The sequence below is a fragment of the Scyliorhinus torazame genome, chromosome 17 (genome assembly GCF_047496885.1).
Source record: "Scyliorhinus torazame isolate Kashiwa2021f chromosome 17, sScyTor2.1, whole genome shotgun sequence".
NCBI classification, from domain to species: Eukaryota; Metazoa; Chordata; class Chondrichthyes; order Carcharhiniformes; family Scyliorhinidae; genus Scyliorhinus; species Scyliorhinus torazame.
Window position 1 is genome coordinate 108,465,677 of NC_092723.1, and position 20,881 is coordinate 108,486,557.

At 49.9% G+C, this 20,881-nt stretch overlaps 1 protein-coding gene across 1 annotated transcript in view; it reads left to right on the forward strand.

The window, feature by feature from the left end:
- syngr3a (synaptogyrin 3a) overlaps nucleotides 1-16,839 on the forward strand; it is a 137,584-nt gene extending 120,745 nt beyond the window's left edge. The window contains exon 4 of the mRNA XM_072480851.1: nucleotides 1,884-16,839. Coding sequence (XP_072336952.1) covers nucleotides 1,884-2,075 — 192 coding nt within the window. The 3' untranslated portion in view covers nucleotides 2,076-16,839. The remainder of the gene's footprint in view (nucleotides 1-1,883) is intronic.
- Nucleotides 16,840-20,881: the final 4,042 nt, after the last annotated feature.

Genomic DNA, 20,881 nt, shown 5'->3' on the forward strand with positions numbered 1-20,881 from the left:
TACGGACCCTGGAAGTGTAGAAGATTGTAGTTTAGTTGGGCAGCATGGTCGGCACGGGCTTGGAGGGCCAAAGGGCCTGTTCCTGTGCTGTACTTTTCTTTGTTCTTTGTTTGTGTGCTGCTGGCCTGCCTTGGTCTGCTTTCAAAGCCAGTGATTTAGCCCTGTGCTAAACCAACCCCTCCCTGTGCTAAACCAGCCCCTCCCTGTGCTAAACGTGCTGGGCTTCACCGTTGTTGAACATAAGGATGTTCGTGGAGCTCTCTTGAAGATTAATTGTCCGCCACCATTCACGACTTGATGTGGCAGGGCTGTGCAACTTTGATCTTATTCATTGATTGACTGATCACTTAGCTCTGCCTATGGCATGCTGCTTCCTCTGTTTCTAGCTTCACTACACACCTCAGTTTTGGGTATGTCTAGTATGTTCTTTTAGACCAATTATTGAACCATGGTTGGTCCCCCTGACGTAACGGCAACGAGTAATATGCCGGGCCATGAAGTTGCTGATTGTACTTCAATACAATTCTGCTCCTGCCGATGACTCACAGCACCTCAATGCCAGGTTTGAGCTGTTGGATTGGTTCTGAATCTATCCCATTTAGCACAATGGACATGCCACACAATGTGATGTTCAGTATGAAGATGGAACTTCATCCCAACAAGGGGTGTGAGATGGTCACACTCACCATTTCTGACATGCACAGATGTGCCTTTGACTAGTCGATTGGCGAGGATGAAAGCAATTAAGTTTTCCCCCATATTGGTTCCCTCACAACCTGTATCAAACCCAGTCTGCAAGCAATGTTCTTCAGGACTCAGCCATCTTAATCAGTGATGGTGATGGACTTTGAAGTCCCCCCGCCCCCATCCAGAGTAAATTCTCTGCTCTTGCCATTGCTGTGCTCCTTTAAGTTCCATGTAGAGGTGCAAACATAAGAAATAGAAACAGACGTTTTGCCTTTAAGCACGCTCCACCCTTTAACAAGATCAGGGCTGACCTTCTACCCATCTTCGACCTGTTGCAATAAAACCTCATGAAGTCATGACTTAAATGTTATATACCACTGTGCTAACACCTCTGCTATACCTGCCCTGGGACAAGGCGTAGCCAAGGGTGATCCTGGAGGAGTCTGGGTTGTTGGCTGAAAGGTATAATATTATCGCAGTGATATTGTGTGAGGTATTCCTCATTGCATGTGATGACAGGTTAATTCATATGAGCAATTATTACATGGATGCAAAACATGGTTGAACACCTAAAACAGACAAAAACCGTGAAGGAATTGCTGAACACTATAATCTCAAGAAAATCAGTGTCTGTTGAATAATGCTGTACTGCAATGCGCAATGAGACTTGACTAATGGAATAATCTCCTTCACATTAACTATGTATAAGGGCAGCATGGTAGCATTGTGGAGGGGCAGCACGGTAGTATTGTGGAAGGGCTGCACGATAGCATTGTGGATAGCACAATTGCTTCACAGCTCCAGGGTCCCAGGTTCAATTTCGGCTTGGGTCACTGTCTGTGTGGAGTCTGCACATCCTCCCCGTGTGTGCGTGGGTTTCCTCCGGGTGCTCCGGTTTTCTCCCACAGTCCAAAGATGTGCAGGTTAGGTGGATTGGCCATGATAAACTGCCCTCAGTGGCCAAAATTGCCCTTAGTGTTGGGTAGGGTTACTGGGCTATGGGGATAGGGTGGAGGTGTTGACCTTGGGTAGGGTGCTCTTTCCAAGAGCCGGTGCAGATTCAATGGGCTGAATGGCCTCCTTCTGCACTGTAAATTCTATGATAATCTATGATGTATGCTATATTATGCCCTGTTTATTTCTGGTTATAGTTAACAAGCATAACTTAATCCTTATTTTAATTAATTTTATTAAAGGCTGGATTAACCCTGAAGGCATGGCAGAGATATCGCTTGGGAGCTGACTCATCCCTCTTCTCGCAAGATCATTTGGACACTGGCCATCCTCCGTACAGTACTGGAATTGAGAACACAGAAACCTTCCAGAGCCCACCGTTTGCTGAAAACCTGGATACAGCCTCGACAGGATATCAAATGCCTCCATATTAAAGGCAGAAGGTCCCTCTTGACGTTCAGAGAAATACAGTATTCCTTATGTTGGCCTAGATAGTTTTCTAATCCAGCCTATCAAGAATCAAATCTGCTCCTTGCCTCCGTATATCCTCCCAGCTCCTCTATCTAGCTCAAGCTATTAGATTGGAAGTCTGTCAAAAAGTATTACATCCAGATCAATTGTGTGAGCGTACAAAAAAAGTCAAACATTCTTCAGCACTTGCAAGTAATTTTCAGAGATTAAGTACAACGTTTCAATGGCTGCAAGATTTTGTAAAGATGCATTGGAGATTTGATATTTAAACTGAAACCTATGTGGGCCAATGGAAAAGGGATACTGTAATGCAGATATTTTATCTGTGGTGCAGTGTTGTTCACTGGTTGGTTAGCTGCAAGAGTGCTAAGTGCTGTTGAAGATCATTAGGCGTTTCATGTGCTAAACTGATGTTAGATACCCTTTATTTTGATGATAGTGCAGTGTTACTCACTATATTAGTGGTATTGTCATTCTTGTATTAATATGTAGTGTGCGAGTTGGAAAGGCAGCCTTTTCCAGCAACAAAGCAACCATTTAGTGTTTTAGGAACTCTTTGATTTATTTGACGTACTTGTGAGCTCACAATTAACTGTTCCACATGATGTACCAAGTTTTCTAGTTGTGTGTAACTGCATAAAGCTTTAACTTGTTGCTGTTCAGAGCTGAGTGGGGATGTGAATTTAGTCTGTATTCCTGCTTCAATTTAATTGCATCATTGCAAAACATGAATAGAACAACTTAGAAACAAGTCAGCTGAACTTTTGAATTGGTACCAAGAAAATATTTTAAAATCCTGTTTTATACATGTGATTGCAGATGTCTTATGGTATGAATGAGTAGGATATTACTCAAAAGTGGTATTTGGTTATAATCTTAGTAAAAGCTTGCCTAACACTCTCTATATAACCCAAGGTTTATTGTGTGTCTTTTGTATATTAACCTCATTCTTATCGTACAGAATTGGACATAAGTAAATTTAGAATGGACACCCAGAAGGTGGAAACTCACTGCATACAAGGAGGAGGGTTGTTCAAGCCTCTCCAGCCTGGATACACCCAAATTGTCCTTTGAGCCAATGCATCAAAGTCTGCTTGAATTCTTCTGACTAAGAATATCAGAATGTAATTAAGTACAAGTCATCCATTTGCGATGTATGTATGTCCTGCCATCAGGTAAGTCTAGACTTACTAATTGAACCTTAACCTTTGCAACCTTCACCAGCATGAAACATTTGAGTATGTTTATCAAAATAGTGCCAGGGCAGTAGGAAGTGCAATTCTGTATTTGTTACAATCCCTGTGGGGAAACCATGATCCAAAATATCCAAATTCACTGAATGATCCCCAGAAGAAGAAATTAGCAACAAGGTTTCATTTTTTGTAGCTGTTACTTTACCATAAATCAGAACCAACGCAAATTGCATCAGAATTCACAGGCAAATGATACTTCAAATAAAAAAGTAAACTTCACTTAAAATAGTCGATACAACAATAAAATAATTGATACCACAAAGATATGTATGCAACCATGAGCGCACACAACCTCCACCTCAACCTGCACAAATGTGACACAATGTAGCTACACAGTTTCACACAGTTCTGTTACTTAATCATGCAGGGAGGTCAGCTGTCCCATCCGGTAACAGATTTGGGGCACGATTTAATGGCCTCGTCGTTTCCGACTTGGTGATGCGACGAGATCGTTGAATCTCGCGAGACGCCTCTCGTGAGATTTGCTACGCTCGGAACGCCTCGTGGGATTTAACGAGATCTCGTGAGACATCATGATCTGGATCTCGCCCTCACTGGGTGAGATCCAGATTAACATATTTAAGTGAGGCATTTGTTTAAGCTGGATTCTCACGGCATCTGGAGTCCACGGTGGGGTGGTTGAGTGTGTGTGGGGGGGGGGGGGGTCGACATTTAAAAATGGTGCTCCGATCGCGAAAACTCTTCTTGTACTGACGAGCTGAGCTTGTCAGTGCAGGAAATGAGGTAAGTGTGGCATCAGCGGAATGTTCCTCACAGAGACCCAAAAAAACAGCAAAGTCCTATTAAATAGCGATGTCGTTCTCTATGCTGCAGGCGCCAAGAAACACCTGCTAAATGCGTCCTGTTAAATAGCGCCCCTCATCTTTGAGTTTCAAGGGTATGATTGTTATCAGCAAGGCACGTTTCTATGAACCTCTCTCCCTCAAGTTATGACAGTCTTGATGATGTAGCTTTCCAGAGTTCCTTTGCCAATCAATAACATCACAGTCATAGTTTGGTCACTTCTGGAATAGCACCTAGCTCGTTAGTGTCTCCCGGTACTCATATACAACTTTCCCGGTTTTAGACCTTTTAAGTCAGCTCGCACAGTGTGTCCAAGAGCTCTTGTCTCCTTTTTTACGAAACAAAAACAAAGGTTTTATTTTGTTAATGAATAGTTCTTTTTTTTTTACTTTACAAAGCCAAACTTAGTAAACATCCTTTGACTACATTAATGTTTTATAAAGAAAAGTACCATGCAACTGGTGGATAAAGCTTGATTGTTTTTACAGAAATATTATTAAGAACGTAGTAGCTGTCGCTGTTAGCGCATTAGCCCTAATGCACTCCTATCCGTTGGAAGGTACAAACCTATGCACCACCATCTCCAATGCATGTAATACAAATCCTGGTGGGGAATAAAACACAGGAAAATATGTGCATCAATCTCAGTAAACATTCTAGGAGATTTCGCCTTCACTCCATAAAGCGTTCACGTGAACTTGAAGAACCATTGGTTACAGGTAACAAAATATATTTAAATTATTTAAGACATATCCTTTCCCATGAAGCACCTTATTTTGCAACGGAGTTGTAGAAGAGCTTGAAAGCCCTTTTCTATCCTTGTGAAAGATCACAGACTTCTTACACCTATGTCACCTGGAATAACCTTCATGACTATTTATGCCAAACATTTGTTGTTCACTCTCTTAAAATTGATAACACCCTTTGCTACCATTGAATTCCTGGATAAGCTATTCCAGATCTTTGTGCACAAGGTAAATTATATTTAACTGTGTTTATACCCTATCATAATTGTGCGTTCACGTTTTCTAATCTCAGCTGAATCCAAGCCCCCGCATGGCAAGTTCGAGAGACTAGGGGCGGGATTCTCCGACCCCACGCCGGTTCGGAGAATCGCCCGGGGGGTGGGGGGGGGGGGGGGGGGGGTGAATTCCGATGCCGGCTGCCAAATTCTCTGGCACCGTTTTTTTGGCGGGGATCACGTCGCGCTGGTCGGGGGCCATTAGCAGTGGCCCCCCTGGCAATTCTCCGGCCCCCGATGGGCCGAGCAGCCGCCCGTATTCGGCCGGTCCCGCCAGCGTAAAATACACAAGGTCCATACCGGCGGGACCTGGCTCTGAGGAGTCCTTGGGGGGGATCCGGCCTCGGGAATAGCCCCCACGGTGGCCAGGCCCGCGATCGGGGCCCACCGATCTGTGGGCGGGCCTGTGCCCTGGGGGCACTCTTTCCCTCCGCGCCGGCCTCTGTAAAGCTCCGCCATGACCGGCGTGGAGAAGAATGCGCATGCGCCAGAACACGCTGGATCTCCCGTGCATGCGCCAACTTGCGCCGGCCCTTTGGTGCCAACCACTCCAGCGCGGCCTAGCCCTCGGAAGTGCAGAGGATTCCGCAACTTCCGGGCGACCCGATGCCGGAGTGTTTCACGTCACTCTTTGGCGCCGGTTGGGGGAGAATCCTGGGCAAAATGTTTCTCTGAAGGGAGGAAAAACCTTTGGAAGTGTTGGGCCGGAATTCTTTGGCCATTGGGATTCTTATTTCCATCGGCAGTGCACCCCCCGCCTGCGGGTTTCCCGGTGGTGTGGGGTGGCTTCAATGCGAAATCCCATTGACAAGTGGTGGGATTAAAGACCCTCGCCACCAGTGAATGGTGCTCCACTGAGAAACACACGGCTGAGGGAATAAGAAATCTGCACTTGGTGTTGAGGGTTAAATCTGTAATTAGCATCAATTAATTCTAGTTTTATGGTAGCTGCTACCACTTCTAAATTTGCTAAATCTTCTGTCTGTTAATATTCTTCCATATTAATGCTGTCCAACTGTAGAAAATGCAGTCATACCAATTACTGATAAACAGTGAGCATGAACTAATTGGTTCTGCTTGACAGGAAATGAGCTGTTTGTTTCCCTGTAATTACATCTCATTTTTGAAGTTTCAGAAACGGGGGGGAGAACCAGATTCCAGAAATAGTAGTGGATAAGATTACTCGAGCAGAATGTTAGCGGGTGTGAGGTAAGGGGAGCATTTGCTGAGAAACTAATATAGGAACCTGGGGCGAAATTCTCCCCCAACGGCGGGATGCCCGCTGACTGGCGCCAAAGCCGGCGCCAATCAGACGGGCATCGCGCCGGCAAAAAGGTGCGGAAGTCTCCGCATCTTTGGCGGCCTAGCCCCAACATTGAGGGGCTAGGCCGACGCCGGAGGGATTTCTGCCCCGCCAGCTGGCGGAAATGGCGTTTGTTGCCCCGCCAGCTGGCGCGGAAATGCGGCGCATGCGCGGGAGCGTCAGCGGCCGCTGTCAGTTTCCCAGCGCATGCGCGGGAGCGTCAGCGGCCGCTGTCAGTTTCCCGCACATGCGCAGTGGGGAGAGTCTCTTCCGCCTCCGCCATGGTGGAGGCCGTAGCGGAGGCGGAAGGGAAAGAGTGCCCCCACGGCACAGGCCCGCCCGCGGATCGGTGGGCCCCGATCGCGGGCCAGGCCACCGTGGGGGCACCCCCCGGGGTCAGATCGCCCCGCGCCCCCCCCAGGACCCCGGAGCCCGCCCACGCCGCCTGGTCCCGCCGGTAAATACCAGGTTTGATTTACGTCGGCGGGACAGGCAATTCCTGGGCGGGACTTCGGCCCATCCGGGCCGGAGAATCCAGCGGGGGGTCCCGCCAACCGGCGCGGCCGGATTCCCGCCCCCGCCCAATCTCCGGGAGCGGAGACTTCGGCGGGGGCGGGGGCGGGATTCACGGCGGCCAACGGGCATTCTCCGACCCGGCGGGGGGTCGGAGAATGACGCCCCTGCTTCTATACAAGACCACATTTAGACTGCAGCTGGAAAGTGCCAGTAACAATTTGCAAGGTTTTGTTTTAAACAAAGCAGCAAATTAAAATCACAGCGAGATTTGAAATGAGTAGTGGTTATTATCATGCCACAGCACTTATTCCTTAATCTTATTACCTCACGTAAATCTGAGGTTTTTTTTAAGACTGTTTTTTCCACCATATGCAGGGTTAGCAGATTGAGTAGATACCTCTGTCGGTCGAACATGTACCTGGAGCAACGTGACCTATGACTTCATGCCATATATTATGCTATTTGTTGTCCTGATAATTCTTACTGCAAAATTCCCTGGAAAATAATTTGATGATGCCGCAGTGATTGTAATGGCAATTCGGGAACCTCAGAAGCAACCCAATCAATGGGCTTACCTCATCTGCACTAATTAAGCAGATTGATATTGGCATGGCCTGAGTCATAGAGTCTTGAATTCTTTCACTGAATTGAACGTGATTATTTACAGAGCGCTGTACTCCGTTTTCAGGCAAATTCTTATTTATAGATTTTTTTAATCTTGAAGAGGAGGCTAGTAACTGTCAAAACAGTCTCCAGTTAAGCAAGCGGGGAACAATTGGACCTTGTTGTCCATTTCTTGGATGTGAAATGGAGGGAAAAATGGTTCAATTTCGGGCACTATGGTTTGAAATACATTCATGCACCCAGTCTCATAATGGTTTGGATCTTGATCAGGCAACTATGCAGACTGCCATAAACAGCTTTAGGCCCCCTGCATGCTAATGAGGGGCTCTTTTACTGACTCCTCCCAAAAATGTTTAGAAATTGAGCAGCGCAGGTTTTCCAATTCCTTCTCAGCCTAACCAACTTCCTTAAAGGGAGTGCTGGAAGCCATTAATATTAAGGCAAGTGGACCTCCGGTGGCGTTATGTAGAGGGGGAGTTGCACGTTGTGTGGCTCCTGCTTGAGGCTCATTTTTAAGGGTTTTAATGCTTTGTCTCAGGGGCAATTTTTTAATGATCGAGTGTAGGAAGGCATAAGGAAGGCGGATAATGTCAAAAGGTCAGAAGAAAGCCGCCGTGAAGAAGGGAGGGAGTGAGGGTTCACTGTAGAGCGAAAGGACCAGGCTGGGAGCTGGCAAGATGGCGGAGGCTGGACACTGGGTGGGGCAGCACTGCTTACGGCAGAAAAGATGACCAAGGCGATGGAGTTGGAGAAGCAGTTTGTGAAGCATATGGAGGTGCTGAGGAAGGAGATGACGGTGGCGTTGAAGGTGCTGGTGGAGGAGGCAATTGCCCCGATGAAGATGGTTGTGTCAAAGACATCGGCTGAGATGCGGGAGCAGGCCATGTCGCAGCACAGTGATCAGCTCACCTCGATGGGGGATGAGCTGCGGAGGGTGGCCGAGGCCAACAAGGGGCTGCGAGCAATGTTGGAGGACTTGCAAAACCATTCAAGGTGGCAAAATGTGAGGATTGTGGGCCTGCCCGAGGGGGTGGAGGGTCTGAGGCCGACGGAGGACTTTGCCAAGATGTTGGCGGAGTTGAGGGGGGAGGGAGATGATTCCTCTTGGTATGAACTTGAACGGGCTCATCGGTCGTTGAGGTCTAAACCGAAGCCGAAGGAGCCACCTAGAACAGATATTATTTATTTTCATAGGTACCATATTAAGGAGAAGGTCCTGAATTGGGTGAAACAGAAGCGGGAGGTGCAGTTGACTGGTGCTGATGTATGCATCTATCGGGACTTAACGGTGGAAATGGCAAGGAGGCGAGTGGCTTTGGCTGAGTAAAGACGGCACTGTATAACAGTGGGATGCATTTTGGCGTGGTGTATCCAGCGAAGTTGACGGTGACCTATAACTCCAGAGACTTTTATTTTGAGAAAGTGGAGGCAGCGGAGTGAAATGAGACTGAAGATTGGTCATGGACTGTGGGGAGGGGAGCTGGAAGAGTGCATGTACACTCAGTTCTGGTTTATATTTTTACTTCACGCTGTTATAGAGGTTAGGTTTTGTTGTTTTTTGTAGCAACGGTTTTTCTGAGATTTGTATGTTTGCATGGGATATGATGTGGAGATGCCGGCGTTGGACAGGGGTGGGCACAGTAAGAAGTCTTACAACACCAGGTTAAAGTCCAACAGGTTTGTTTGGAATCATTAGCTTTTGGAGCATAGCTCACCTGATGAAGGAGCTCTGCTCCGAAAGCTAGTGATTCCAAACAAATCTGTTGGAATTTAACCTGGTAGTGCATGGGATATGTTGGGCTGAGGGGTGTATGTTTTTTCTGGATGTTTTCCTGGGACTAGGTGGGGGAGGGGAGGGGGGTTGCTGGGCAGGGCCCCCCGCACTAGCAAGCTTTAGTCAACTAGTGAACGGAGGTGTGGTGGGGGGAGTGGCTGGGGACATTGGAGCCTGGAGTTATGGTGATGGTGGATAGGAAGGGAGGCACGGGAGACCCCCTGTTAGGCTAGTTACGTGGAACGTGAGGGGGTTGGACGGGCCAGTGAAGAGATCAAGGGTGCTTGTGCACCTGAAGAGTTTGAAGGCTGACACTGCAATGCTGCAGGAGACTCATTTGAGGGTGAAGGATCAGGTGAGGCTTAGGAAAGGCTGGGTTAGCCAGGTGTTTCGCTCAAGGTTTGATGGCAGGGTGCAGGGGGTAGCAGTTTTGGTTAGTAAGAGAGTGAGGTTCCAAATGGAGAAAGTGGTGGTGGACCAGAGAGGTCGGTATGTGATAGTGGCAATGGCATTGAAGAGGGGGTTGGTGGCATTGGCAAGCGCGTATGGCCCTAACTGGGACAATGTGGGGTTCGTGAGGAAGGTATGTGGGGCCATCCCCGACTTGGATTCACATGAGCTGCTAGTGGATGGGGACTGGAACTTGGTGCAGGAGCCAAGGTTTGGACAGGTCGCGGCTGCGCTCGCTTGCCCAGTTGGGGGTGCGAAGGCATTGACTGGACCTATGGAGGAAATGGGAGGAGAGGACCCTTGGAGGTTTCTGCACCCAGGTGAGCGGAAGTATTTGTTTTTCTCTGCAGTCCTTAAGGTCTATTCGAGGATAGATTTTATTGTAATATGGAAGGCACTGTTGGCTGGGGTTAAGGGATCGGAGTATTCGGCAATTGCGATATCGGACTATGCGTCGCGTTGGATAGACATGGTGTTGGAGAAGGGGGCAGTGCAGACGCGAGGTGGAGATTGGATGTGGGGTTGTTGGGTGACTGAGGGTTTTGTGATAAGTTTGGGAAGATAATTGAGGGAGATGTGGGGTTTAATTGTACGGGGGAGGTTTCGTAGGCGGTGGTCTGGAAAGTTCTGAAGGCAGTGGTGAGGGGGGGAAGTGATATCGTTTGAGGCGAAGGTGGACGAGGAGAGGGTGGAGGGGCAAAGTTTGATAGACAATATGTTGGAGGTATGCAGAGGATGTGGATCCAGCACTTTTGGAGAAGAGGAAGGAGTTTCAGGTGAGCTTTGATCGGTTGTCCACAAGGAAGGCGGTGCGCCAATTGAGTTGGGCGAGGGGAGCAGTCTGTGAGTATGGGGAGAAGGCCGGACGTATGTTGGCAGGCCAACTTCGGAGGGAGGCGGCGGCGAGGGAAATTGTTCAGTTTCTCGATAGGACGAGGAAATTGATGGTGTCCCCACACCAGATTAACAGGGTATTTGAGGAGTTGTATAGGTCGGAGCCACCGTGGGAGATGCAGGAATTCCTGATGGTTTGGAATACCCAAGGTTGGGGAGGAGGATAGGGCCACATTGGATGGGCAACAGGGCAAAAGAAGCAATTGGGAGAATGTTGTTGGGGTCAGATGGGTTTCCGGTGGATTACTATAAGAAATTTAGGGATAAGTTAGTGCCATTGTTGGTGGGGATGTTTGAGGAGGCGATAGGCAATGGGGCTCTGCCACATACTTTGGGGCAGGCCTCGATCTTCTTGTTGCTAAAGAAGAATAAGGATCCAGAGTGTGGGTCGTAGAAGGCCTATATGACTCTAGAATGTGGATGCAAAGATATTGGCGAAGGTGTTGGTGGTTAGGTTGGAGGAGTGCCTCCCGAAGGCGATAGGGGCAGATAAGACGGGGTTTGTGAAAGGAAAGCAGCTCTTTCTAATATTAGGAGGGTATTGAATGTAGTTATGGCAGAGGGGAGGGAGATAGAGGTGGTGGTTGAGCTGAACGCCGAAAAGGCATTTGATTGGGTAGAGTTGAGGTATTTAATGGCAGTGTTAGAGCAGTTTGGGATTCGGCCATGATTTGTGGAGTGGGTAGAGTTATATAGGAAGCCGAGGGTGAGTGTCCGCACAAATAGTATGAGTTTGGGGTATTTTGCTCTGCACCACCGATCAGGCAGTGGTGTCCTGTGTCCCCCTGTTATTTGCCCTTGCCCTGGCCATGGTATTGAGGAGTTTGGGGGCGTGGAACGGAATAGTGTGTGTGGGGGTGGTGGGGGGGGGTGGCGGCGGTGGAACATAGGGAGCGGGATTCTCCGATCCTGAGGCTAAGTGTTCATGCCGTCGTAAATGCCATTGCGTTTTACGACGGCGTCAACAGACCCCCAGGAGCAGGGATCCTGAGCCCTACAGGGGGCCAGCACGGCACTGGAGCGACTCATGCAGCTCCAGCTGCCGATACCAGCGTCAAACGGGCGTCGCGGGTCTGCGCATGCGCGCTGCGGCCGGCGCAAACTCGCACATGCGCAGTAGCTTCCTTCTCCGCGCCGGCCCCCACGCAACATGGCGGAGAGCTACGGGGGCTGGTGCGGAGTTAAAGAGGCCCCCACCAGGAGAGGCGGGCCCGCTGATCGGTAGGCCCCGATCGCAGGCCAGGCCATGGTGGAGGCCCCCCAGGGTGGGATCCCCCCTCTCCCGCACCAGGCTGCCCCCCGCAGAATGGACGCCGAGGTCCCGCCGGTTAAGACCACATGTGAACGGCGCCGGCGGGATTCGGGCTATCTTGGCGGCCACTCCGCCCATCCCAGCGGAGAATCGCTGGGGGGGGGGGGCACGTAGAGCGGCCCCCGACCAGCGCCGTGCCGACTGCGCTGGTGCCAATGGCGGCGATTCCCCGGTCACCGGAGAATCGGCGTTGGGGCGTCGTCATGTGAATCGTGCCCGGCCCAGCGATTCCCCGGGGTCAGAGAATCCCACCCAGGGTGTCCTTATATGCGGAAGATTTGTTATTGTACGTGCCGGAGCCGAGTGCGTTGATGGGGGGTTTACTGGAGCTGCTCCGAGAGTTTGGGTCCTTTTCGGCGCATAAGCTAAATGTGGACAAAAGAGAATATTTTATGGTGTCCTGACCGGGAGTGGTGCTGGGGTGGGGAGGCTGTCATTCCGTAGGACGGCGACCCACTTACGATACCTGGGGGTGCAGGTGGCATGGAATTGGGGATAGGGGGCACTGTAGGTACAATCTTACTAGTTTGGTGGGGAAGGTGAAGGCGCACTTGGCAAGCTGGGATGGTCTTCCTCTGTCGCTGGTGGGTCAGGTGCAAGCAATTTGTGTGAATGTGGTGCCGCGGCTTTTGTTTATCTTTCAGTTCCTGCCGATCATTTCGCCAAAGGCGTTTTTTAAGGAGGTGGAAAAAATGATTACCTCGTTTATCTGGGGCCAAGGGGGGTGGCTAGGATTAGGAAGGTGCTTCTGCAGAGAAGATGGCAGGCAGGGGGTTGGGTCTCCTGAACTTACTGTATTACTACTGGGCGGCGAATGCTGAAAAGGTGAGGAGCTGGGTCAGAGGGGGACTCCCAGTGGGTTAGAATGGAGGAATGTCTGTGCAGGGGGTTGGGGCTGAGAGCATTGGTAACAGCACCGCTCCCGATGGCCCCGGATAAATATTCAGGGAGTCCGGTGGTGGTGGCGATGTTGAAGATCTGGAGGCAGCTGAGGCAGTACTTTAAGTTGTGGACCGGGTCAAGGGAGGTGCCGATTAGCGGGAAACCATAGTTTTGAGCCAGGAAGGTGGGATGGGGGTTTTTGGAGATGGGAGGAGAGAGGAGTTAGGATATTAAAGGATTTGTTTTTGGGAGGCCGTTTTGCAAAGCTGGAGGAGTTGGGGGAGAAATATGGGTTGGGGCAGGGGGAGATGTTTAGATATCTGCAGGTCCAAGATTTCGCCAGGAAGGAGGTTCAGAGCTTCCCAATGGTGCCGGCCCCCACATTGCTGGAGGAGGTATTGACGGCAGGGGGAATGGAGAGGGAGTGGTGTCAGTGATCTATGGGGTGATTCTGGGGGAGGACAAGGTGTCATTGGAGGGGATTAAAGCAAAGTGAGAGGAAGAGTTGGGGGAGGGCATGGAGGAGGCATTGTGGTGTGAGGTGCTCCGGAGTGCGAATGCCTCAATCTCGTGCGCGAGGTTGGGGCTGATACAGTTGAAGGTGGTGTATAGGGTGCACCTCACGAGGACGAGGATGAGTCGACTCTTTGAGCGGGTGTGGAAGGAACCCCGCAAACCATGTTCACATATTTTAGTCCTGTCCAAAACAGGAGGGAGGTCTTCGAGGTTATCCTGGGAGTGGTGCACGTGAGGTTAGAACCAGGGCCCTAGAAGCCATATTTGGGGTGTCGGACCAGCCGGGGCTGGAGGCAGCTGCGGAGGCAGATGTCTTAGCCTTCGCCTCGCTGATTGCCCGAAGGCGGGTCCTGTTGGGGTGGAGGTCAGCTTCTCTGCCCTGTACCCTGGTGTGGCGGGGGACCTGCTGGAATTTTTAACGCTCAAGAAGATGATGTTCGAGCTGGTGGGAAGGATGAAAGGGTTCTACAATTTATGGGCATTGTTTATCATACACTTTTAAGAATTGGATGACATTGAACATTGTTTGGAGGGGGAGTTTGAGTGAATGGATTATTGGTGATTATGTATAGGATGACCGTGGAGATTCTCTTTTTCTTTCTTTTGTATTTGGGATGTAGGGGGAGGTTTGGGTTTTGTAGGATAAAGGGGTTGTTGCTCAGGGGTTGTTGTTGGGTGTATATTTGAAAAAAATGTGAAAAATGACAATAAATATATTTTTTTTAAAAATATTAGGGCAAGATTTATTATTTTTAAGTTACTTTCATGTGGAACCAGGATCAGCAGCAGTGCTCCTCCTGCTGGCTCCACACCATAATTGTGGGCACTGCTATCTTCTTGATGCCCACGTGCCCCACCACCGCTGCTACCCAGGACCTACCTGAGGACTACACTGGTGACACCGATGGCAAAATCAATGTGGTGATGTGTTTTGCTGGGTTTTAGCTAAGAGTTAAAAATACAACAAAAAGAGCAGAGATCTTATTTCACTTTAATCAATCACTTTGAACTGATGTTTTTAAATACACTCACTGTAGCATAATTGTTCTGTGGTTATGATGCCAGGAAATAGGCAATCCCTACCGATTTAACTGGGACTGGAGTTACAATAATCACTTCTGCCTCATTTTGGCGAGGGCATTAGTGGATTGGTGCAAAAGTCCCGAGGAAAAAAAAATGCAGCGTAAACAATTGCGTAGTTCACTTACAGCATAATTTCCCAGAGCCTTTACAATGTGAAACAAACCCAATGCCAAGAAATCCTGGGCCATTTGGCATGGCAAATGTCAATTTGCTCCAGAACATAAGCCGTATCCTCACAATTGGATCACATCAGGTGAAATTTAGTGAGTCACATTTGAATTGAGGCACTGGTGAAGATTAATTCTGCTCTCCTACATTTGACTCCATGTCACAGGCACATTGAATTTCAAAATCCTTATCCTTGTTTACAAACCCCCCCCCCCAATGAATTGCACTCCACTCCATCTCTGCAGTATCCGCAATTTCCTTTTTTTCAATTCAAATATTCTGTACCCGGCACCTTTCCTCGACTGCAGCAACGGTGATGGATTGCAAAAGTCTGAAATGCTCCCTAAGTTCCTCCAGTTTGCCACTTTCAGAAAACTTTTCTCAAAACAAACATCTTCATGCCTTCAAATAAGTGTCCTATTTTGACACCCCCCCCCCCCCCCCACCTTCTGTTCTGTGAAGCGCCTTTGAACATTTACTATAAGTGCTATAGGAGTGCTCGTTGTTGATGGCTACTTGACGTTTCTTTTGCTTGTCGTTAAATTTTATGGAGTGGTTTACCGCAGTGCCAAAAAGAATCAATGCACCAAGAGACGTCTTTGAGTGAAAATCAACATATAAACATTTGTTATAGTGAACAAATTCTTGTGGGTAAAAATTCTGCTGTGTGTTACACATCCCCCATGGACAGTCATTGTGGGTGCCTAACTACCCACTGGATAATTGTAACAATACGGAGGGTTTTCTTTTCCCTTGACCTCTCATTTGTACAGTTGTGCTTTTTTTTAGATACAGTGTGTTTTTGTACAAAATCCTCTGAACTTTTTTTGATTTGTTTCTTGTGTATATGGCTGACACGGGCCATTATCCAAATGTTGTTGCCAAACTTGTATACTTGTTGATATTTTACATTAGAGTCCACCTGTGGATGAGTGCGAACTGCGTCAGGTTTTTTTTTTAATGCCCCTGCACAATTTCCTTTCAAATAGCGATGATGTACAAAATGGTCCTAATACCATGAACAACTTTGTAGCTTCACTTTTTTAAACTTGGAACATTTTTTTTAACATTTTAATTGTTTTTGAGTAGGGGGGACGATACTCCGTTATGGAGGCCAAATGTTCGCGCCGTCGTGAACGCCGTCGCGTTTCACGATGGCGCGAACAGGGCCCCAGCACGACCTATTCTGGCCCCCACAGGCTGCCCTCCGAGCGTTCCCGCACCGTTCCCGCCGGCAGCGACCAGGGGTGAACGACGCCGGCGGGACTCTGTCGTATCGGCATGGCCGCTCGGCCCATCCGGACTGGAGAATCGGCCCCGCCGATTCCAGCGGCTCGCGGCCGCGAAGCACCAAACGCGCCAGCGCAAATGGTGCCAATTCTCCGCACCTCGGAGAATCACGCGCTGGCGTCGGGGCGCTGTGGCGCAGTTGCGGCGATTCTCCAGCCCGGCGCTGGGCTCGGAGAATCGCCCCCAGGGTTTCTATTTTCAAATGATTAAACTGAAGTTACAATTTTGCGAAGTACCACCGATCTAACTAAAAGTCTGTTGAATATTCCCACCGGAGAATTTGGTATATAAAAAGAACATTTAATTTAGGTCTTTTTGTTCACAAGAAAACACAACCAAATGATCATTTCATGAGTCGAAAAATATGGCCGGAATTCCCCGGCCGTTAAGATTCACTTTTCCTGCTGGCAGTCGGGTAGTTTCAATGGGAAATCTCATTCACAAGCGGTGGGAAGATAGAATCCCGCCGCCAGCGAACGGCACGAGCCGAGAAACACGTGGCTAGCAGATCCGTGAATCCCACCCGGGTGATATAATTAAACCCCAAAGGGAGATTCCAATGAAGCAAAATGGTGCATTTTGTAGTAAAGCTCTCTTCACAGAAGTTTGCAGTCATAAAGTATAGTACAGTAACAGTGATGTTTATACTGTGTTTTAAAATAATGTACAAAATGAGTGATGTATGGAAAAAGTATAAAAAATTCAAAGTGAATCTACTGCATTTACATCTTTGTTTATTTGTTCTTAAAGAACAATGTTCTGTTATTGTGATTATCATCAGTAACCTTGTGCCAGTGTGCAATAAATTCTCAATAATGATGTGTCCGTGCACATGAATGATGGATGTTGGCTTCAATTTATTGTACATCTCTTGTGATATTTCTCATGTGTAGTCTCTGGTTTGGAGCATAGTTAAAATTAGTTGGTAACCTAGCCCTTCCATTTGACAGCAATGTTCTACATAGGCAAATCCATGTAGTTATAATTACGTACAACCCCCCCTTCCCCCCACCCTCCAGAGGCCAATAATGGGAGGAAAGTGAGTAGGCTTCAGGTTAAAGATTTCTTACCCATTTTATTTATCAAAAAAAGAAACACACAAGGAGGCCATTTGGCCATTATGTGTGTGCCAGACAGAAAGGAGTGATGCAATCCAATCTCATTTTCCAGGTCTTGTTCGGTGACCTCATTATGGCACCTCAAGTACACTTCCAAGTGCTTTCTGACATTGGTGAGAGTTACTTCCACTACCTCCCGACCAGGCAGCGAGTTCCAGATCCCCGCCGGCCTCTGTTATAAAATAATTCTCCTCAGCTCCCCTCCAAACATTCCACCTTTAATTTATTGACCCCTCTGCTAAGGAAAATTGATCATTCCAATCCACTCGATCCAGGCTCCTCATAATTTTGTACACTGCCATTAAATCTCCCCTCCGTAAACCTAGCCTTTGGATCTGGGGACTCGGGTTCAAATCCCATCACAGCAGATGGTGAAATTGGAACTCAATAAAAATCTGGAATTAAAAGTCTAATGATGACCATGAAACCATTGTCAATTGTTGTAAAGTCACATCTGTTTCACTAATGTCCTTTAGGGAAGGAAATCTGGGCACTGGATCGCTCCAGGTCTAGGACGGGTAGGAAGCCGGCGGCGGCTAGAGTGTTGAGGGGATTTATGGACCAAATGGGAGGGGTGGACCCTTGGAGATTTGCAAGGCCGGGGGCTAGGGAATTTTCATTCTTCTCACATGTCCATAAGGTTTATTCTCGAATCGACTTTTTCATTTTGAGTAGGGCGCTGATAGCGAGAGTAGAGGATACCGAGTATTCGGCAATAGCCATTTCGGACCACGCCCCGCATTGGGTGGACTTGGAGATGGGGGAGGAGAGGGACCAGCACCCGCTGTGGCGCTTGGAGGCGGGGCTGTTGGCGGACGAGGAGGTGAGCGAGCGGGTCCAAGGAAGTATAGAGAGGTACTTGGAGACCAACGACAACGGGGAGGTCCGAGTGGGGATGGTATAGGAGGCACTGAAGGCGGTGGTGAGGGGAGAGCTGATCCCCATTAGGGCCCACAGGGAGCGGGGGGAGAGGGAGAGGCTGGTGGGGGAGATGGTGAGGGTAGACAGGAGGTATGCGGAAGAGCCTGAGGAAGGATTGTTGAGGAAGAGGCGCAGCCTCCAGGCCGAATTCGACCTGGTGACCACCAGGAAGGCGGAGGTGCAGTGGAGGAAGGCCCAGGGGGCGGTCTCCGAGTATGGGGAAAAGGCAAGCCGGATGCTGGCGCATCAACTTCGGAAGCGGGACACAGCTAGGGAGATCTGGGGAGTTAAGGACAGTGGAGGGATTGTGGTGCGGAGTGGGGTTGGCATCAATGGGGTCTTCAGGGACTTCTATGAGGAATTGTACCGATGGCACAGAGCCCCCACGGGAGGAGGGAGGGATGGGCCATTTCCTGGACCAATTGAGGTTTCCAAAGGTGGAAGAGGGACTGGTGGTGGGACTGGGGGCCCTGATTGGGCTGGAGGAGCTGATCAAAGGGATAGGAAGCATGCAGGCGGGGAAGGCACCGGGGCTGGACGGTTTCCCGGTCGAGTTCTATAAAACATATATGGACCTGTTGGGCCCGCTGTTAGGACCTTTAATGAGGCAGGTGGGGGGGCTTGGCTTTACCCCCGACGATGTCCCGGGCACTGATCTCCTTGATCCTGAAACGGGACAAGGATCCCCTGCAATGTGGGTCTTACAGACCGATTTCCTTGCTAAATGTAGATGCCAAGGTGCTGGCGAAGGTCTTAGCCTTGAGGACTGTGTGCCGCAGATCATCCATGAAGACCAGACGGGGTTTGTGAAGGGGAGACAGTTGAACGCGAATGTGCGGAGGCTTTTGAACGTTATCATGATGCCGGCGAGGGAGGGGGAGGCGGAGATAGTGGTGGCGATGGACGCTGAGAAAATCTTCCATAGGGTAGAGTGGGGGTACCTGTGGGAGGTGCTGAAGAGGTTCGGGTTTGGGGAGGGGTTTGTCAGGTGGGTTAGGCTGTTGTATGAGGTCCCGATGGCGAGTGTGGCCACAAATAGGAGGAGGTCCAAGTACTTTCGGCTGCACCGAGGGACGAGACAGGGGTGTTCCCTGTCCCCCCTGCTCTTCGCACTGGCGATTGAACCCCTGGCTATGGCACAGAGAGTCGAGGAACTGGAGGGATTTGGTGTGGGGTGGGGAGGAGCATAGGGTGTCGCTTTATGCGGATACCCTGCTGCTGTATGTGGCGGACCCGGTGGGAGGAATGCCAGAGGTAATGAGGATCCTTAGGGAATTTGGGGATCTTTCGGGGTACAAGCTCAATATGGGGAAGAGCGAGCTGTTCGTAGTTCAGCTAGGGGACCAGGAGAGGGGGATTGGCGAGCTCCCACTAAAAAGGGCGGAGAGGAGCTTCAGATATTTGGGGGCCCAGGTGGCCAGGAGCTGGGGGGCCCTTTACAAGGCTTGTGGAGCAAATGGAGGAGGAGTTCAAGAGGTGGGACGCGTTGCCGCTGTCCTTGGCAGGTAGGGTACAGTCAATCAAAATGACGGTGCTCCCAAGGTTTTTGTTCCTGTTCCAGTGCCTCCCCGTGTTTATCCTGAAGGCTTTTTTCAGGCGGGTTAACAAGAGTATAATGGGGTTTGTGTGGGCGCGAGGTACTCCGAGGGTGAGAAGGGTGTTCCTGGAGCGGAGTAGAGATATGGGGGGGCTGGCGCTGCCCAACCTATGTGGCGTCCTGTGTGGGTACGAATCTGGGGGCACTGGCAACGGCGCCGCTGCCGCTCCCTCCAAGGAGGTATACCACGAGCCCGGTGGTGGTGGCGGCCCTCAAAATTTGGGGGCAGTGGAGGCGGCACAGGGGGGAAGTTAGGGCCTCGGCATGGACCCCATTACGGGGGAACCACCGGTTCATCCCAGGAAGAACAGGTGGAGGGTTTTCGGGGTGGCACAGGGCAGGGATACGAAAGTTGGGGGACCTGTTTGTGGACGGGAAGTTCGTGAGCTGGAGGAGTAGTACGGGCTCCCCCCGGGGAACACCTTCAGGTACTTACAGGTAAGGGCGTTTGCCAGACGGCAGGTGGTGGAATTCCCGCGGCTACTGCCACACACCGTACAGGACAGGGTGCTCTCGGGGGGTTGGGTGGGAGTGGGGAAGATCTCGGAAACTTACCAGGTGATGCAGGAGGAGGAGGAGGCCTCGGTGGTGGAGTTGAAAGGTAAGTGGGAGGGGGGTTGGGAGAGGAGATCGAAGAAGGGACGTGGGCAGATGCCCTGGGGAGGGTGAATTCCTCCTCTTTGTGCGCGAGGCTCAGCCTCATACAGTTTAAGGTGCTGCACAGGGCACACATGACGGGACAAGGATGAGCCGGTTCTTTGGGGATGAGGATAGGTGTGTTAGGTGCTCAGGGAGCCCAGCAAATCACACCCATGTGTTCTGGGCATGCCCAGCGCTGGAGGAATTTTGGAAGGGCGTAGCGAGGACGGTGTCAAGGGTGGTAGGATCCAGGGTCAGACCGGGCTGGGGGCTCGCAATATTTGGGGAGGCAGAGGAGCCGGGAGTGCAGGAGGCGAAAGAGGCCGGAATTCTGGCCTTTGCGTCCCTGGTAGCCCGGCGAAGGATTCTCCTTCAGAGGAAAGATACGAGGCCCCCAAGCGTGGAATCCTGGATCAACGACATGGCGGGGTTCATTAAATTGGAGAGGGTGAAATCCGCCTCGAGAGGGTCGGTACAAGGGTTCTTTAGGCAGTGGCAACCATTCTTAGACTTTCTGGCAGAACGATAGACATTGGTCATTGGCAGCAGCAGCTCGGGGGGGTTACTTTAATTTTGTTTAAGTTATTTACACTGGAGAGTCTGA